This window comes from Labrus mixtus, chromosome 18 (genome assembly GCF_963584025.1).
Source record: "Labrus mixtus chromosome 18, fLabMix1.1, whole genome shotgun sequence".
Classification (NCBI taxonomy): Eukaryota; Metazoa; Chordata; class Actinopteri; order Labriformes; family Labridae; genus Labrus; species Labrus mixtus.
The window spans coordinates 8,556,686-8,576,278 of NC_083629.1; the positions used below are offsets into that span (position 1 = coordinate 8,556,686).

At 45.1% G+C, this 19,593-nt stretch overlaps 1 protein-coding gene across 3 annotated transcripts; it reads left to right on the plus strand.

Moving 5' to 3' along the window:
• The first annotated feature begins 463 nt into the window (after positions 1-463).
• On the plus strand, positions 464-19,002 carry traf3 (TNF receptor-associated factor 3). Of its 3 annotated transcripts, none has more exons than XM_061062448.1 (14): positions 464-782; positions 6,887-7,049; positions 7,328-7,481; positions 7,846-7,897; positions 7,993-8,097; positions 8,336-8,500; positions 11,589-11,669; positions 11,795-11,869; positions 12,319-12,411; positions 13,294-13,434; positions 14,231-14,405; positions 14,551-14,894; positions 15,219-15,410; positions 18,003-19,002. In XM_061062448.1, the coding sequence occupies exons 2-14, from the start codon at positions 6,890-6,892 to the stop codon at positions 18,036-18,038; spliced, it is 1,773 nt and encodes a 590-aa protein (XP_060918431.1). In that variant the 5' UTR covers positions 464-782; positions 6,887-6,889; the 3' UTR covers positions 18,039-19,002. The 3 variants fall into 3 exon arrangements, with proteins under 3 accessions (XP_060918431.1, XP_060918432.1, XP_060918430.1); XM_061062447.1 differs by having other exon boundaries at positions 465-782; positions 7,316-7,481; XM_061062449.1 differs by lacking the exon at positions 11,589-11,669 and having other exon boundaries at positions 7,316-7,481.
• The last annotated feature ends 591 nt before the right edge of the window (positions 19,003-19,593 follow it).

Sequence of the window (19,593 nt, forward strand, 5' to 3'; positions counted from 1 at the left end):
TGAATAAATTAAACAGAGGGTTAAAGAATAAATCAAATTCAACTTGAATCCTAAATGTTTCCCAGTCTCTGATTTTCTCCAGTTTTATATCGACCTCAGAATCTGAGTGACTCTTTGATCCCAGACGTTAACCCTTTAATCGATGTTTTAATCTGAATTGATTTAATAAAGGTTAACTCCTTCAGATGTACCATCTAATTTCCAAGGAGGTCCTTACACAAAAACAAAGTAATACACGACAAGCATACAAACAACTTAACAGACGGACAAACAACTCTCCCTCCGGGCAGCCTGAAGTAAACAGCGCCCCCTGCTGGTGGGCTGGGTCTCCGGGCAGCCTGAAGTAAACAGCGCCCCCTGCTGGTGGGATGGGTCTCCGGGCAGCCTGAAGTAAACAGCGCCCCCTGCTGGTGGGCTGGGTCTCCGGGCAGCCTGAAGTAAACAGCGCCCCCTGCTGGTGGGCTGGGTCTCCGGGCAGCTGGGGGATTTCCTGGGCGGAAGCAGCGGAGGGGGTTTCCAGTGTGATCAGCCTAGTCCTCTCCGCTGGATCTGTGAACTGGATCCCAGAGACTCTCCCTCACAGAGCGGACCGACTGAACCCCAAACCCGAACCCCGAACACGAACCCGGACCATGACGAGTCCGCCTGAAGCCTGGAGGCTCCGAGGCAGCGGCAGCGGCAGGTCGACGGTTTGAATCCGGGAGAGAGTCCGCCGAGCCGAGGAGCTGCTGAGCCGAGCCGAGCCGAGCTGAGCCGAGCTGTGGCCTGCGGAGGAGATTCATGTGAGTCCCGCAGAGACTAGAACATCAGCAGAACCTCAGTAGAACCCTTAGAGAACCCACAGATGCTAACAGAACATGTTAGCTGTTTGTGTTAGCCTATAATCGAGGGAAGAACTACAGATGTTACAGCTAGCTCTGTGTGTGTGTGTGTGTGTGTGTGTGTGTGCGCGCGCGCGTGCGCGCGTGTGTGTATGTGTTTAAACTAAAATAATCTTTATTGAACAAACAATAGACAAACAAGAAGCTAAAGAAGCTAACAGTGTTAGCACGAGCTGAGTGTGTTTACAGATTCACAGACAGAATAAATCGAGCCAAAGATCAATTAATGATCAATAATCGATCAATAACTAGAAGAGCAGCTAACGTTTAATCTCACAAAGGATACAAAAACTACAGTCAGACCTGAATAATCAAACTCAGAGTGAATTTAAACCGTAACGATCCGCTGTATATGTCCTTATATAAGGAGCAATTATTCATTCAAGAGTGATCAGAAAACAAACGTTTTATTTCATCTTCCTGAATATTTGATGATTCTCACTGTTATAATCGTATGTATGGTTTGATATTCACTGACAGGGAGATGTTGTTATTGTATTTATTAAAGCCTTTCTTTGTGTTAGACTCATCATGTAGAGCTGTGAGATGACATCAGCACCCCGAGTTCTCTCTGTTTGTATATTAGGATATCAAAATAAATGAAAGGTCCAATCAGTAAGATGTGTAGTGAGTGAAATGATAAAGTGATCTTACTATATGATCAGACATTAAGGAAACATGTTGAAGTGCTGGCTTCTCTGACAACAATGCAGCAGCCAGTATGTCCTCCTTCTAACTTTAGATTCTGGTCCTGAATGCTCTGGATTTGTTTGGACCAGAGAAGGTAGGTGGTTTTAAGGCACTGCCACACGGCCGTTTTGGACACCCCTCGATTTGCCAGATATGAGAGCAGTTATCAGGTCAAACCAACAGGTGTTGCAGCGATGGAAGCGGGTAAGAGAACTGGTTCAGATAGAACCTTGCGTTAAAGCTCGTCATTCTTGCGTTGAAGTTTAAAAATCTTGAGCGCAGTGCTCCGTGATGTCACCTCAGCGCGTCCAATCGGAGGGAAGATCAGGTGTCAACAAACGGTGTCCCTCTTTCCTGAGCTCTAAAGACCCACTGGGACATCGGAGAGAGCTCTAGTTTGTAAAGATGTTGGACAGTTTCGGTGTACCAGGCGTGTTTCAAACAGCAGCCGAAATGTGTGAAGCGCTCGTTATAGAGCTGCAGCTCCTAGACGAGCCGAGACTCTCCCACATCCTGTCGTGTTCTGAGGATTTCATGAAGCCACGCCCTCTTCTTCTTCTTCACTGCTCGTCTCCTCAGCAGGAGAGAGGTCAGAGCTTTCTACTGAAGAGTGGACAGAAACAAAAACACTGCACATCCAACAAGCTACTTTCCAGACTATCGTTTCTGTCACCTAGCGCCCCACTTCTGCTCTGCGCCCTACTCCGCGGCGAGCGCAGCGCACACCGCGTCCTATCACAAAGTCCCTTTACAGTCTGAACGTCGTCCTGGAGACGATCTGTGGACACTTCTTGCAGTTCAGTCGTGAACCTCTTCAAAGCGAGACTGTGCGAGCTGAGAAGCTTTAAAGTGACCAATGATCGTTCTTCATCGCTGACGATCCATCACATCTCTATTATAATAATAAATGACCAAATACTGGTACCATGGTATCAAACAGGTATGGATATCAGAACCGGCTGTAGACATGGACAGGGTGGGGCCATGCCCCCCCAAATCTTCTCGCTGTAACGGGGCCGCAGGCAAGCGTTTGAAAGATATGAAACTCTTTTACCCAATCACATCATGGCTTCCTGACTACAGCTTTAGATTGAGACAACATGAAATCGTGGATGTTACAGTTCTGAAGAACCCTCTCTCCCTCGCTCTCTCTCTTTCTGCTCTCTCTGCTCTCTCTGCTCTCTCTCTCTCTCCCTCGTTCTGTATGAACTTTGAACGTTTACTTGGAGTGTTCAGATCAATCAGCTGAAGATTTGTTTACTTTTACTTTTCAAAAACTGCAGAAAAACTACATGGCAGCGTTTCTGCTGAAGTTTGTCTTCGTGCCTTCGTCTCTCTCCTGCACACCGCTCTCAGCAAATTTATTTTTAAATCTATTTCTTTGGAACATTTTGATGAGCTGCTCCATGTCTCTGCTGTTCTGATGGACGGCGTGCACGAGTTGCAGAGTTTAATTAAAGCATGTTATTTGTGCAGGACGTCTAACCCGACATGAGCAATGTTTTTATATAAACTTGAATCTTTTCAAAGTTCAAATTCTCGTATTTTAAGAAACTTTAAAGCCGACAGGCAATTTATAAAACCAGGAGGACGAAGCTGTTGTCATGGTTCATTTTCTGTCCTCGACACGTTCATCAACGAAACACAAAGATGTTCAGCGTCTCGTTAACGTCGCTCCTCTGCTGCTCTCTCTCTCCCCTCTCTCTAGCACGCTGGACCAGCCCTGGTTGAGCTCTCTCTCTCTTTTGCAGCCTGAGTTTTATTTTAAGGTTCTGTTTAAAACACTATCAGACATCCAATGAACGGAGGTCATTTCGTTTTAAACTCTAACCTCCTCGTGTCTGATTGGAGGATGGTATTTTGAACAGTCCAATCAGGACTCAGGACGACTCTGTTCAATGTTTGAAAGAGACGACTGAGCAGTAAGTCGACCAACAGAAACTCGCTCAGCTTCGTTCTTAATCACAGAAGAATCATTTGAGTCATTTGAGACTAAAACAGAAAATCTCTGTCAGTGAACGCAGCACAGGCGACGCAGAGAATGTACAGGTGTGTTTCTGTGACTGATGATGTGTTAATGGTCTCCTCAGAGAGCGCAGTTACTTTCAGATCACATCAAACCACAACCTGTGTGAACTATGGGTCTACAGGAGGGACAAAAAGATGATGTGGTTACATGTCCAAGAGTTAAGTTTCACTTCAGTTTGTTACCCTTCCCCTCCTTCTCCTCTTCCCCCTCCTCCCCTGGGAGATCAATACAGGTGATCTGATCTCAGAACGGAAACAGACTCACAACGAAACTTTAACAGAAACACAATCAGAAGTCAGACGTTTGACTGGAAGACGTGAAGGGTGAAGATGTATGAGACGCATTGATAGCTCGGGTTTTTAAACGATCTGTTATTTCAATGATCTGTAGAATGATGAAGTTCCAAAACTTTTAATAAACTACTCGTCCGCAGATGTCCTCAGACGTCCTCAGTCGTCCTCAGTCGTCCTCTGTCATCCTCAGACGTCCTCAGTCGTCCTCAGTCGTCCTCTGTCATCCTCTGACGTCCTCAGTAGTCCTCTGTCACCCTCAGTCATCCTCAGACGTACTCAGATGTCCATTGTCGCCCACTGTCACCCTCTGTCATCCTCAGACGTCCTCTGTCGTCCTCATTAGTCCTCAGACGTCCTCTGTCGTCCTCATTAGTCCTCATTTGTCCTCTGTCGTCCTCATTTATCCTCTGTCGCCCTCAGACGTCCTCAGTAGTCCTCTGTCATCCTCAGACGTTCACTGTCATCCTCAGACATCCTCAGTCGTCCACTGTCATCCTCAGTCGCCCTCAGTCGTCCTGTCATCCTCAGACATCCTCAGAAGTCCTCAGTCACCCTCAGTCGTCCTGTCATCCTCAGACATCCTCAGAAGTCCTCAGTCACCCTCAGTCGTCCTCTGTCATCCTCAGACGTACTCAGTCGTCCGCTGTCGTCCTCAGTGGTCGTCAGATGTCCTCTGTCACCCTCAGACGTCGTCAGTTGTCCTCTGTCTTCCTCAGTCGTCCTGTCATCCTCAGACGTCCTCAGTCGTCCTGTCACCCTCAGTCTTCCTCAGTCCTCCTCTGTTGTCCTCAGTCGTCCTCAGTCGTCCTCAGTTGTCCTGTCACCCTCAGTCGTCCTCTGTCATCCTCAGTCGTCCTGTCATCCTCAGATGTCCTATGTCGTCCTCATTCGTCCACTGTCATCCTCAGTCGTCCTCTGTCATCCTCAGTCGTCCTGTCACCCTCTGTTGTCCTCAGTCTTCCTCAGTCGTCCTCAGACGTCCTCTGTCGTCCTCAGTCGCCCTCATTCGTCCTCAGTCGCCCTCTGTCATCCTCATTCATCCTCAGATGTCCTCATTCGCCCTCAGACGTCCTCTGTCGTCCTCAGTCGTGGAGTGAGAAGTTCCACAGTTAGCAGCAGCTAATTGTAGCTTTGAGTGTTTATTCGTCTGATTCTCATTTAAGAAGAACTTAGGGCTCACTCGACCCAGCCGTCCCGTACCATAATTAAGCACGATTACCCCCGCCTCCTTCATCACTGAGTACGGTTACCTTTTGTACATAACGTGATCATGAAGCGTGTTCACAAGACTTTTAGGCGGACTTGATAAAAATAAGATAAAATAAAATAAAAGGGTCGAGTCCGCGTCCGCACATCAGAGAACATCACAGAGAACATGACAGCTGCTTTACTGACTTTGTGTCTTATTTTGAGTCATGTTAGTCAGAAACAGCCAGAACAGATTTCTCCATAATGACGGCTGTCCACGTTGTGTTCCCGTGTACACACCTCTTCCAAGCGTGCCAGGGCCGAGGAAGTGTATGGAGCTTGAGCACGGATCGGAGCTCTCACACTGCTCAAACGAACTGGACGTTAGGGCTGAAGCGCGCTCTGGCACGGCACAAATTGCCTAGTGTGAGAGCGCCCTTAGTGTGTGTGTGTGTGTGTGTGTGTGTGTGTGTGTGTGTGTGTGTGTGTGTGTGTGTGTGTGTGTATCAGCTGGTGTGACTTAGAGGAAACCCCCCTCTGCTGCAGTGAGCTGAAACAGTTTCTGTTTCTGTGAAGCATTCACACACGGCCACTCTGACAGCTTGGTCAGGATTTCAGAGTCAGAGTGAGACCTCGTCTCATTTCAAAACCTCCTCTCAGACTCTTAAGGTCAAAGGTCATCACACAGGTGTTTTCCTGTGTGACATGACAGCAGCACTCTCATGAGGAACAGAGTTTTCTCCTCCTGGTTGCCATGGCGACCAAGTTAATCTCTGCATCTTTAATGTTTTTGTGTTTCTAAAACAAAATTTAATTTGTAGTTTAGACAGAAGCTAAATGATTTTGAATTATTATAACCTACATGTTGTCCTCCAACTCTCTGTTACCATGGCAATAAGACTAGAAGTCCCACCCACCCTACATCAGGTCATTTATTGTCTTCACTCTTGCACGCTGTATAAAAAACAGCTTTGACGTGTTTGAGCAGTTTAGACAACGCTGAACATTTGAAGGTTATATTAAAGCGTTGGTACGTTTAGATTTCAGACAAAACAGATGGTTAAAAAACATGTGATTTTAGAAGACTAAAGTTTCAACATTTTGTCTTTGTTAAGAATAAATCAACTGGAGTTTTTTACTTCAAGTTTGGTCGGAAATCAGAGTCCGTCCTTTAGTCTGTGATGAGGTCACACACAGTAAGTGGTGTGTCCGTGTGTGTGTGTGTGTGTGTGTGTGTGTGTGTGTGTGTGTGTGTTAATGATGCAGACTCTGGAAAAGCCCCTAGCATCCCCACAGCTGAGCCCTGACAGGAAGTGATTTTGTTTTTTGTCCGTGTTTGTATCAGATGTTTGTGTGTGTGTGTGTGTGTGTGTGTGTGTGTGTGTGTGTGTGTGTGTGTGTGTGTGTGTGTGTGTGTCTTTAGGTGTGTCTGTGTGTATCAGCTGTGTGTGTGTAGATGTGTGTCTGTGTGTTTGTGTGTGTGTGAGTGAGTGAGTGAGTTTGTGTGTGTGTGTGTGTGTGTGTGTGAGTGTGTGTGTGTGTGTATCAGCTGTGCGTGTGCGTGTGAGTGTGTGTGTGTGTTTGTGTGTGTGTGTGTCAGCTGTTCTGGTGAGGTCCAGAATCCCAGGAGGCGCTCCTGCTCTCGGTGCTTCACTGTAACGGTCAACCTGATGGATTGTGTTCAACCTGCCACCCCCTCTGCTCCACTGAGCATGTGCAGACAGAGTTCAGAGATTTTATCACTTTTATCAATATTTATTAATTTGTTTCTACATCATTGTCATCCACATTTCCTCCCCCCTCAGGTCATGTCAGCAGGGAGGAGTGCTGACGGGAGGGAGGTGCAGATTCCCCTCCAGCAGGTGGCGCCCTCCATGGCCACGCCCCTCTCGGTGGTCCCACCCATCCCACCGCCCTCTCATCGGCCAGTCAATCCCTGGCCTCCCAACGACCCCAACAGTTCACAAGGTACACACACACCTATCACACCTCACCACCAAACCCTGATCTGTGATTGGCTTAGATTTGTACTAGTTAATTAGCTAAAGGACCAATCAGCTGCAAGTTTCATTTAGAGCTGAAGTTCCTTTAATGTCCACTAGATGCTGCTCTCTCAGACTCTGAATTCAAACTCAGTAAGGATGAATAAACTCAGGTATACGCTCACCCTCTCTCTTTCGCTCTCTCCCTCTCTCTCACCCCCTTTCTCTTTCCCACTCTCTCTCTCTGTTCAGGTGTTCCTGCAGGTTTTCTGCCTCTTCATGGAGGATTCAGAGATCACTTTATAGAAACTCCAGAAGCTAAATACTGCTGCGAGGCCTGCAGGCTGGTCCTGTGTCAGCCGCGCCAGACTGAGTGTGGACACCGCTTCTGTCAGAGCTGCATCAACGACATCCTCAGGTGAGACAACCACAGAGACAGAGAGAGACAGGTAGATGGGAAGTGGTCCCAGATGTTTGCTACTTAACCTTACAGCCTGAGGTCACTGAAAGCTAAAGGTCATTATGCTCTGGTGTCCTCAGTGACACCTGTACAGGTCATCACACTGTGTCCTCCTGTGTGACTTGATCAACGTAATGGAAACACTTGTTACATAAATAACTGTGCTATGACACATTTAGAATATTTACCTGTGATGTTACAACAGGTGTAAGTGTCTCAGGTCGTGAGGTAAAGTACCAGGTGCAGGTTGTAGTTCCTGCTCTGATGAGCAGGTGGTGCGTTCATCCTCAGGTGTATCAGTAACTCTTCTCTCCTCCTTCAGTCATTCAAACCCGGTGTGTCCAGCTGACATGGAGCCTCTGTTCAAAGACAAGGTGGGCAGGAAGTGACATCACAACAGAGACGATGACATCATTGATTATTGGTGGATAATTGGTTACCTATTAAAGCTCCGGTGTTCGTGTTTCAGATCTTTAGAGACGTTTGCTGTCATCGGGAGATCATGGCGCTGAAGGTTTTCTGTCGCAGTGAAGCTAACGGCTGTCAGGAGCAGATGAGTCTGCAGCAGATACCTGTGAGAGCATCATCATTATACACTGTTACCACAGCAACAGAGAATCCTGCTCTCTGATTGGCTGTAAAAAGTCCTGTATAATGTTACATTTTAAACTGAGTTAAAGGTTAATCACTGGTTAGAACAATAAAGGAAAAACGGGTTTAAAGTTATAAATATCCCCCAGGTGTGATTCTATCTCAGCGCCTCAGCCGTCCTGTGTGTCTCACCTGTGCGTGTCTCACCTGTCTGTCTGCAGGACCACCTGAATGTGTGTCCGTTCTTCGAGGTGCCCTGTCCGTTGGGTAAATGTAAGGAGCGAATGATGAGGAAAGAGATTCCTGACCACCTGAACTGGAAGTGTAAACACAGAGAGACCGGCTGTGAGTTCTGCTTGACCAAGATGCCTCTGACTGACCTGCAGGTGAGTGATGACATCACTTCTGACTTCAGGGGACAGGGACAGGTTTCAGAATTTAGGGACTAGATGAGGATGCGGATCCGATATAGGTCATAGATTAGAATGCAGTATTCCAGGGATGGGTTGCAGAGGTCTAGGGATCAGTTGCAGTTGTCAGGGACTAGTTGCAGAGAACTTGGGAGGACTTGAGTGGTGTTAAAATAACATATCGATGTTTTTATTTTTATTTATTTTTATTAACCTTTATTTAACCAGATGAAGAAACCCATTGAGATCAGGATCTCTTTCACAAGGGTGACCTGGTCAGCAGCACATGTCATAAGAACAGTTACAATGAAGTGACAGTACAGATTAACAACACAGTGTTTTCAATAAAAAGAAAGTGTGGGAGCTGTGACACAACAATAAAACAACAATTTAAGATTTTAAAAACACAGGCACTGTTCAATGGTCTCTCACTGTCTGTCCCTCAAGATAGAACGGAAAGCTCCAAGTGGAATAAGTTCAGGGAGTTTTAGTTCAGTCTGTAGAGTAGTCCATGCCGAGCGGGCAGCAAAGCTGAAAGCTCTTTTTCCTGATTCAGTCCTTACCCGAGGAACAGATAGAACAAGTGTAGTACAAGAACGCAAGGCATAGCGACTGCTTGTTCTCTGCAATAAAGCACACAAATATAAAGGAATCAAGCCTAAAAGAGCCTTATAAATTAGGGTCAGTGTACGTATCTGCGTGCACTCAAAGAAGGCAAGTTCGATTTCAAATACAATTCACAATGGTGGGTGAGACGACTACAGCCAGTGACAAATCTCAGTGCCGAATGAAAAATAGTGTCCAAGGACTTGAGACATTTGGATGACGCACTCAAATAAAGCAGGTCCCCATAATCAAGAATGGGCAAGAAGGTCGCTGTCACTAATTTCTTTCTGACCCTGAGAGAGAAGCAGGTTCTATTTCTAAAAAAGAACCCAAGCTTCATGCAAAGTTTAGTGACCAGATTATTGATATGAGCTTTAAATGAAAGCTCCTGATCTGGGATAAAACCCAAGTACTTGTAGTTTAAAACCTGCTCTATAGGTTTTCCTTTAGATGTTACAATATTTGTAATGTTCTGTGGTAGCACCTTTGTATGAGGGAAAACCATGAGCTTGGTTTTATCTGTGTTTAAAACCAATTTAAGATCATATAAACGAGACTGGATAACATTAAAAACTCAAAAGCCTGGGTGAGTGAGGTTGAACAGCAATAAATAAGAGTGTTGTCTGCATAAAAATGATACATTGCATTTGACAAGTTATTACAGAGATTGTTTATATAGATTGAAAATAAAATGGGTCCCAGCACTGAACCTTGGGGCACCCCTTTAGTAATGTCCAGAAAGGAAGAGGTAGTTCCAGCCACCTGAACACATTGTGTTCTGTTGGATAAATAGTTGGCAAACCAGGCAGCTGCATGTTTAGATAAGCCAGTGTGATGTAAGGCTTGAATCAGCAGGTTGTGGTCTACTGTGTCAAATGCTTTTGAAAGATCAATAAAAAGAGCGACACAATATTTTTTGCTGTCCAGAGCTTCAATTAAAACATTTAGGACCTTCAGCCCAGCTGTAACAGTGCTGTGCTGTTTTCTAAAGCCAGATTGGAGAGGAGATAAAATATTATTTGATTCTAAAAATTCCTTTAGTTGGTCACTGATGATCCTCTCAAACAATTTAGCTAAAATACACAATTTAGAAATTGGTCTATAGTTATTTACATTTGTGGGTTCACCCCCTTTTAACATGGGGAGAACAAAGGCCGACTTCCAGATTTTAGGAATTTTGTTGCTGGTAAGACTCAGGTTAAAAATATGTGAGAGGCTCAGCAATAAAATCAGCAGCCAACTTTAAGAAAAATGGTTCAATTTTATCAGGTCCTGCTGCTTTACTTGTGTCCAGCCTCTTTAGTGCATTGTTTACCTCAGTGACAGATACAGACGTAAACTCAAACGGGCAAGTGATGGGTCCACTCACAGCCTGCGGAGTCAAGGGTGTGTTAACACTAGCCAGACCAGCAGTTGTCAGTTCAGGGTTTAGTGACTCAAACAAGGATCCAGCAGAAATAAAATGATCATTAAAACAATTTAATATGTCTGTCTTATCAGACAGTGTACCAGATTGAGTAATTAAAGAACTTGGCAATTTTTTTTAGGGTCATTTCTATTTTTTATGGATTCACTTAAGTAGAAGTCAGACTTAGGACTCTTAATAAGGGAAGTACATTTCTTTCTAAGCTGGCGAAAGCTGAGCCAGTCTACCTCTGTCTTTGTTTTCCGAGCCCTGGCCCAAGCAATGTCTCTCTCTTTGAGGAGGTTTCCAATTTCAGAGGAAAACCAGGGATTTTTTCGGCCCTTTACCCTAAATTTTCAAAAAGGAGCATGTTTATTGACAATACGTCGGAATTCATCATGAAAGTATTCCAGAGCCAGCTCTACATCATCAAATAGAGCAATTCTACTCCACTCAAAGGCAGATAAATCGTGTGTTAAAGCTGAGATGCAAAGTTTTTAACATCTCTTTTGCATATAATATTGGGCTTTGACTTTGGAAGCTTGGAGTTTCTTGTAGCTGCAATGGTACAATGATCACTCAGGTCATTTGCAAACACACCTGTATCAGTGTACTTGTGGGGAACGTTTGTTAAGATAAGGTCAAGTAAGGAAGATTTTGATGGGTTTTTAGTATTGGGCCGAGTTGAGGAACTGATCAATTGAGTTAAATTTAGTGAGTCACAGATAACTTTCAGATTATCAGACGAGGCAGTCAACCAGTCAAGATTTAAATCACCAACCAAAAGAAGCTCGCTGGAATTAAACCCGGTCACGCAAGATGCAAGAGAGGCTAGGGCTTCAGGGGAGGCAGAGGGAGGTGTATAACAACCTGTAATTGTGAGAGATTGGCCATGGGAGAATTCAAGCTTCAGGGCAAGGAGTTCAAATTGTTTGGTGATGGAGAGTGAGGATAACAGGGTAACATGAAAATTCTTTTTCATATATATAGCCACTCCTCCACCTTTTCGAGGGCGACAAATAAAAGATCTGATAAAGTTGGTATTTTTTTCAGAAACACAAAGAGACGGTGTGTCCAGCGTTCCCCGTGTCCTGTCCAAACCACTGCTCCTTCTCCTCTCTGCCACGCAGTGAGGTACGATCCGGCCCGTCTTCAGCCGTCCAATTAGATGACTGCTGCTCACTTCACTTCTGTGTCAGTGTGTCACCTGTTGAGCCCCATGTTACCTGTTAGTGTTAAAGACTTCTTTCATGTTTCAGCTCTCCAGTCACCAACACGACTGTCCCAAAGCTCAGGTGACCTGTCAGTTCCACCGCTACGGCTGCACCTTCAAGGTAACATCCCTGCTCCTCCTCTTCCTCATGCTCCTCTTCCTCATGCTCCTCCTCATGCTCCTCCTCCTCCTCATGCTCCTCCTCCTCATGCTCCTTCTCATGCTGCTCCTCCTCATGCTCATCCTCTTCCTCCTCATGCTCCTCGTCCTCCTCTTCCTCCTCCTCATGCTCCTCGTCCTCTTCATGCTCCTCCTCCTCATGCTCGTCTTCCTCCTCCTCCTCTTCCTCCTCCTCGTCCTCCTCATGCTCCTCATTGCCTCCTCGTCCTCTTCCTCCTCGTCCTCCTCGTCCTCCTCCTCCTCATGCTTCTCCTCCTCCTCATCCTCATGCTCCTCCTCATCGTCCTCCTCATCCTCATGCTCCTCTTCCTCCTCCTCCTCCTGTGTACAGTATACTGTGTGTGTATGTTGATGTGTTCACTGAACGTTTCGAGCGTTTCTGTGTGTCAGGGTTTGAATCAGGAGATGAGGCAGCACGAGTCCACCTTTGCAGCTGAACACCTGAGAATGATGGCCAACAGGAACTCCACGTTAGAGAAGAAGGTAACCATAGCAACCACATCAGCCCTTTGAGTTTACAATTTTTCAACATCGTAACAAAGTCAACTAGAACACACAAACACAAACGGACAGAAGCCTGAACTTTCTGTTGCTACAAGAACGAAGACTTTGGCTGTTACTGTTTTATTTTAAATCATAATAATGATTAAAGTCACCAGCAGCCATTTTGCATCTTCCCATGTGTTGTTACGTTTTATCCACACATGACAAAACTTTAACATCAACAATGTTAGAGCTCCAGCATGAAACCAAAACAAACTGCTATTTGGCTACACCTCCTCCAGAGACAGACCTCCAACCCCCCTCCACTCACGTTCACAAGGAGGAGTTATGAATTAGAACGCATCATAATTAAGCACCATTAAGCACAAGCGGCGGACAAAATTGTCCTTTACTTGAGCTGCAAGCCGTCCCATCCATGTAAACACAGCTCTGACAACAACACAGCCAGCGGGACTCGAGCTTCTCACTCATTGTAGACAGTCATGATTTAGAGAGACATTTACACAGGATAGACTGGATCTCTGATTTATTTATGGAGAACATGTCGCACACTCTTCCTTTAAAGCTGTATCAAGTCAAATATAATCTCAAATAGTTTGAGGTAACTGTAGGGTTCCCCCAGCAGGAGTTCACCTGTGTGTGTGTGTGTGTGTGTGTGTGTGTGTGTGTGTGTGTGTGTGTGTGTGTGTGTGTGTGTGTGTGTGTGTGTGTGTGTGTGTGTGTGTGTGTGTGTGTGTGTGTGTGTGTGTGTGTGTGTGTGTGTGTGTGTGTGTGTGTGTGTGTGTGTGTGTGTGTGTGTGTGTGTGTGTGTGTGTGTGTGTGTGTGTGTGTGTGTGTGTGTGTGTGTGTGTGTGTGTCCAGGTGGAGGATGTTAAAGGGGAGCTGTTGGAGAGGTACAAGGTGCTTCCTGCTCTGAACAGTCGTCTGTCCGAGCTGGAGAATCAGAACGATGAGCTGCGAGAAAAGAACCGACAGATGGAGCAGAAACTGGCCACCATGCAGGTACCAACAAACACCAGCTTATCACTGCTCACCTGTGTGGGGGGTGTTAGGTGTGCTATGTAAAGGTTGTGGTGGTTTAAAGACAATCACTGACCATGGTGCAAACTGCAGGAAGTTAAAGAATAAGTCCACCTTTAGAGATCCTGTATAGTCGTTTTCACATATGCACTCCGGATAATATCTAGAAATTACAGGAGGACTTATCCGGAGATTCTCCCGACCTCGCCGTTCACATATGCTCCTCACAGCGGGGGACTTTCCCTGTCAGAGGGGAGGGGGCTCGAAGGATTTCCTGAGGTAAATAGCAGCGGAAGTAGCAGCCGAAGCAACAGAGTCCGCTACACGACGTTATAATGAGCATATTTGCCTTTATATCAATGCTATGTGTAATCCAATGGAATGACAACATCCACAAAAGAGAGGAGAACAACATACTGAGGAACAGAAAACATAATGCAGCCGTTTAACTACGTGTACGGAGATCGTAGTGTTCGCTTGCAGACACTTTAAACAGTCACTGTATATAAACGTCATTCTCTTTTCATTGGCTCGAGTTGAAATCTCCGGAGTATATTGGGCCGCGTTCAGACATCAGCTCACTCGGACTTTCTGCGGAAAAAACACTAGGGGTCTGGCCGGAGAAACTCCGGGTAAAGTCCACGCAAAGTTTTTCAGGAGATTTCCGTATGTGTGAAAAGGGTTTGTGTCTCCACCTGAGAATCACTGAGGTAACCAATGAAACCAAAGACTGGCCCTGCCCCTAAACCTGACTGGCCAATCGTGTGTCTGCCTGTAGAAACTAATGAGCTCTCACTCTGAGAAGCTGCTGGAGGTGGAGCTGGAGCTCCGGTCTCTGCGTCTGCTCAGAGAGGAGGTGGAGAACCTGCGAGGAACACTTGATAACGTGTGGACCAGGCTCAACGCTCTGGAACAAGGAGGGCGTGGCGGGACAGGATCCACACACACGCTAGGTTAGAACACAAACCCACGAGTGGGGCTGTCACGATACCAGAATATTAATCTGTGATACTATACTGATACCTGTTTGTTACCAGGGCAATTTACATGCAAGTCCTAGGCACCTGATGGGTAATCATAAACATTCTCTGCTTGCAGCGTCTCTGGAGACTCAGCTGAAGCGACAGGACGAGATGCTGAGTGTACACGAGATCCGATTGGCCGACATGGACCTGCGATTTCAGGTGCTGGAGACAGCGAGCTACAACGGGACTCTGATCTGGAAGATCCGCGACTACAAGAGGCGGAAACAGGAAGCGGTGGCTGCAAAGACTCTGTCGTTGTACTCGCAGCCGTTCTACACGGGATACTTCGGGTACAAGATGTGCGCCCGTGTCTACCTGAACGGGGACGGGATGGGCAAGGGGACACACCTATCACTGTTCTTCGTGGTCATGAGGGGCGAGTACGACGCCCTGCTGCCATGGCCCTTCAAACAGAAGGTACTGACTGGTTTACTGACTGCTAACCAACCTGTTGGTTCTCCATCACATCTCTATTAAAATAAGAAATTACCAAATACTGGTACCATGGTATCAAACAGGTATGGATATCAGAACCGGCTGTAGACATGGACAGGGTGGGGCCATGCCCCCCCAAATCTTCTCGCTGTAACGGGGCCGCAGGCAAGCGTTTGAAAGATATGAAACTCTTTTACCCAATCACATCATGGCTTCCTGACTACAGCTTTAGATTGAGACAACATGAAATCGTGGATGTTACAGTTCTGAAGAACCCTGACAACCCTCTCTCTCCCTCCCTCTCAGGTGACTCTGATGCTGATGGACCAGGGTCCGACCAGGAAACACCTGGGTGATGCCTTCAAGCCCGATCCAAACAGCAGCAGCTTCAGACGCCCAGTGGCTGAGATGAACATTGCATCGGGCTGTCCTCTGTTTGTGTCTCAGAGTGTCCTGGAGACAGGAAGCTACATCAAAGACGACACCATCTTCATCAAGGTGACGACCCGCTACACATGCTGCTCCTTGTCTTCTCATGTAGATCCCATAATATTCATTTAGAACAGTGGTTCTCAAACTTTTTAGACTGCATACCACCTCAGAAAATATTTGGCTCTCCAAGTACCACCATTATGGTAAATGTTAAAATACACTGTAGGCCTATTTCTACACACATTTTACGCAGGAGGTTATTTATTATTGACTGTTGGCAGCCACACTATAGGACTACTAAGGGCTAGCGCTAGAACTGGCACTTTAACTCCACACAACTCTGACATTCGCCCAAATCAAAAGAACAGTGCAGCACAATAAAAATGACAACTTTATACCAACAACCTGTTTGAGAATATTTAATCTCCAGTGTTTCCCACTAATAGACGATACCTGGGCCCAAGTATATTTCCGACCTGTTCTAATTTAATTTTTCATTTATTCATAAAATTGCTGCGTGCCTGAGAGAGCAAGAGGGAGAGCAGGGGAGAGAGAGTGCAGGCGCGCGCTCTGCAGGTTCCGTGCAACCAGAGCCGCTGTATTAAAAGTCTCTGCGTTCAACATAGCAAATCTGCCTTTTAAAAAAAATCCCTCTCGACTCCTGCGGAGTGTTAAGACAGCAAAATAGAGCAGAATCACATCAGCTTCAGAGCTACAGAGAGAGAGCGGGTGAGCGACTGTCCGTACATCCATCAAAAACTGAAGCTCCTCCATGCTCCGTTTTTAAAATGTACAGCTGCTTGCCACCGATTCTGTGCTGAACTCCAATAAATAACAGAATATCTGTTAATGTAGGCCTACAGCTGCTTGCTGTTGTTTCAGTACTGAAATATTAAAATGCAAGGCATACCTCTGTTGATGTTTATGTCTGTGCACGCGCGAGCATAAATTGAGCAGATTAAAGTTGTTTGTTGCAAAAACAAGATTAATTTAGAGGGGAAAACACATTTGATAAAAATACAACCCAATAGATACAAGCTAGATAAGATAAGAGTATGACAAAAATAAAAAGTGTCGTTTTATGCTGAAGAGGTTTTTTTTTTAATATTGTGGAGATTTCTTTGCGTACCACCACAGGGAGCCCGCGTACCACCGGTGGTACGTGTACCATAGTTTGAGAACCATGATTTAGAAGAAAAACGTCATGTACGGGAGAAACACCCAGACCTGCAGAAGTCAGATCTGAGTTTACAAAGTCCCAGGACTGGTTAGAGAAAACTGGTAAAGACAAGTCTGACGTCAAGTTTAAGACGTCTGGGACTAGTTGTAGAGATCTGGGGACTAGTTGCTGAGGTTTATGTTAACAAGGACTAGTTCATGAGGTTTAAAGAACTAGTTGATGAGGTTACAAACACTCAGGATACAACATTTACTTTAAATAAAATATGTATTTATAAATAATCAATTATCAAAAAACAAGATGTAACAAATTAATGTGTACCGGGCTAATGTAGGTTAGACTCTTGGAGCTGGTGGAGAATTAATTAAACACACGACACAGAATGTTGATAACCGGTTTTGTATTTCAAAGTTTTTAACAAATAACAAAAAACACTTCAACTTAATCAAGGAAAATCCCACAATTAAATAAAAGAAACTAGGCCTTCAATTAACAGATTCTTAAGGGCACTTTTTACCCTCCATACAACGTATGCTAAATATTCCCAATTCTATTCATATAAATCAATGCACCAAAACACATTACACGTACTGCAGTTATTTGTTATGTGTGTGCAGAATGTCCACAGAATTCAAATGTTTATTGAGGTAGGGGAAATCCTACCACACCATTTAGCCAGACAGCCAGGCTTGAGGCCTGCCTTTTGAGGGAATCTTCTTGAGTCTTTTTAAGTTGCTCCTTTAGCTCGCCATCTTCTTTGCTCCGGCAATATGGCCTGACCTGTTTAGGCAAACAGTTAACAAAATCACAAGTCTGCTCAACTTGGGAGCAGCAATTTAATCAAATGTTCCATTGTGGATGTCTCACCAGTGTTCAGTCCTGAAACATTCCTCCTCAGCAGCAGCAGCAGCACATCAGCTCCTCAAGGGCTTGAAGTCTCAGTTAAGTTAAGTCCAGCTTTGTGTCCAGGGTTGAAAGCAAAAGTTTTTCTTTCAGAAGTTCTCCTTGACTGTTTTAGGAATGACTGTGTCCTGCTGCCTTCTGACTGACTCCTTGATTGGTTTCAGTCAGGTGATTAGTTCACCTGGGGAAAGGAGGTAGATGCCTGTTGGCTGCAGACTGCATCCAATTGGCTCAGGGGATTTGAATGATAGATGCTGTTGTCCAATTTCAGCAGTGTTACATTAAGGTCTAGTTGATGAGGTTAAAGGACTAGTTGATGAGGTTAAAGGACTAGTTGATGAGGTTAAAGGTCTAGTTGATGAGGTTTAATGACTAGTTGATGAGGTTTAAGGTCTAGTTGATGAGGTTTAATGACTAGTTGATGAGGTTTAAGGTCTAGTTGATGAGGTTTAAGGACTAGTTGATGAGGTTTAAGGACTAGTTGATGAGGGTAGCAGATATGTTGCCGAGGTCTTTTTTGTCAATAAAGTCATTAGGTTTTTTTTGCTTTTTTTTGTGATTGGTTTGGTCTGCAGGTTACCGTGGATACCTCTGATCTTCCTGAGCCATGATGTTGTGACCCCTCTGACCTTTGACCCGGCTGGTCTGAGATCAGCTGACCTGTCCACACCCAGCAGAGCAAAGGATGATGGGAAGGATCAGAGACGATGGAGGAGGCTCGTCCATCAGAGCGACACAGACAGAAGAGAAGAAGAGTCAGACAGGAAGCAGCCAATTAGAGTGGACTTAATAGAGACCGGAGGGCGGGGCCTCTTCTGATTGGCTGCTGGACAACAGAGAAGTTTGTGTTTGTTTGTATGGTTCAGTGGTACCATGACATCACCATGGTGATATCACTCAGAGCCAACATGGCTGCCGCAGCAGGACGTTGTTGCTGCTCATTACTGATGCTGTGCATCAAGCTTTACTTCCTGTTTATTACCTGTTTACCAAGGCATGCTGGGATATTGATTTCAGCCACAGAGGAGCTCAGAACACTGCAAAGACCAGGACAGACCACAGAAACCAGGTAACACCACAGGAACCAGGACAGACCACAGGAACCAGAACAGACCCCAGGAACTGTATAGACCCAGAGTATAAAGAGACCCAGAGAAAATGCATTTAATCATCAAACTACATCCAGTTCAAACTATTTATTCTGAAGAACTTTGTTTGTCATTTGTGATGGATTCATTCCTCTCCTACACACCTGTCTCATCAAACTTTGGTACTTTTTGATGCAATCGATCATCAAAATATCATATTTAAAACACATGATATTTAGAAGTGTCAAACTAGCAAACACTTACACACAAACCAAAAACTATTATTCAGCTGAATGTTTCCAAAAGTGTTGACAGAATAAAGGCTCCCACCAGTTTACATGATAACGGAAACCAGTTGAGTTCCAGTAATGTCCCAGTATTGGTTCCTAATATGTCCCAGTACAGGTTCCCAGTATGCATCATTAAAGGTTCCCAATACATCCTAGTATTGGTTTCCAGTCAAGGTTCCTAGTGTATCCCAGTATTGGTTCCCAGTACGTCCCAGTACAGGTTCCCAGTATGGTTTGCCTGTGGGAGTTCCTCTGAGGTCTGACAGATTTCACTGACTCATCGTTTCATTTGCACAGTTTGAATGTTTGTTAATGTGTGAAAATAAAAATGTAACGAAACACAAACGTTTCTTTCTTTATCATTTTCCCACCGTTTGAAGACGAGTGAACGTCAGAACTGAAGAACGTTTCTTAAGGTCGTTCTCTCTGTGATTTGGCGCTTTAAGACGATGTTTGTGATCAATAACTCGAGGGTCGTCATGACCACAACTCTCACGAAAATCCAACGACATTGACATCTGTTTGTTACCACAGCAACACATACAGAAGTCAGAGACACACATCCACCATCATCTACAGAAAGATTCAGTTTAGATGTCGGAAAAAGAAGAAGGAACGTCTAATGTTAAAATAAATCAGAATCAGAATCAGATTTATTGGCCAGGTATGCTTACACACCCAAGGGATTTAACTTTGGTGAACTGTGCTCTCTTATGTACAGGTACAACATTAAATATCAACAATAAACATAATAAGAAAAGACTAATATTTACATGACTAAATATGAA

Bases quoted from the DNA above. Each gene is read 5' to 3' on its own strand.
- traf3 (XM_061062447.1), top strand. From the start codon at position 6,890: ATGTCAGCAGGGAGGAGTGCTGACGGGAGGGAGGTGCAGATTCCCCTC. The intron at 12,412-13,293 runs GTAACCATAGCA...GTGTGTGTCCAG, and splicing joins ACTCCACGTTAGAGAAGAAG to GTGGAGGATGTTAAAGGGGA. The intron at 14,406-14,550 runs GTTAGAACACAA...CTCTGCTTGCAG, and splicing joins AGGATCCACACACACGCTAG to CGTCTCTGGAGACTCAGCTG.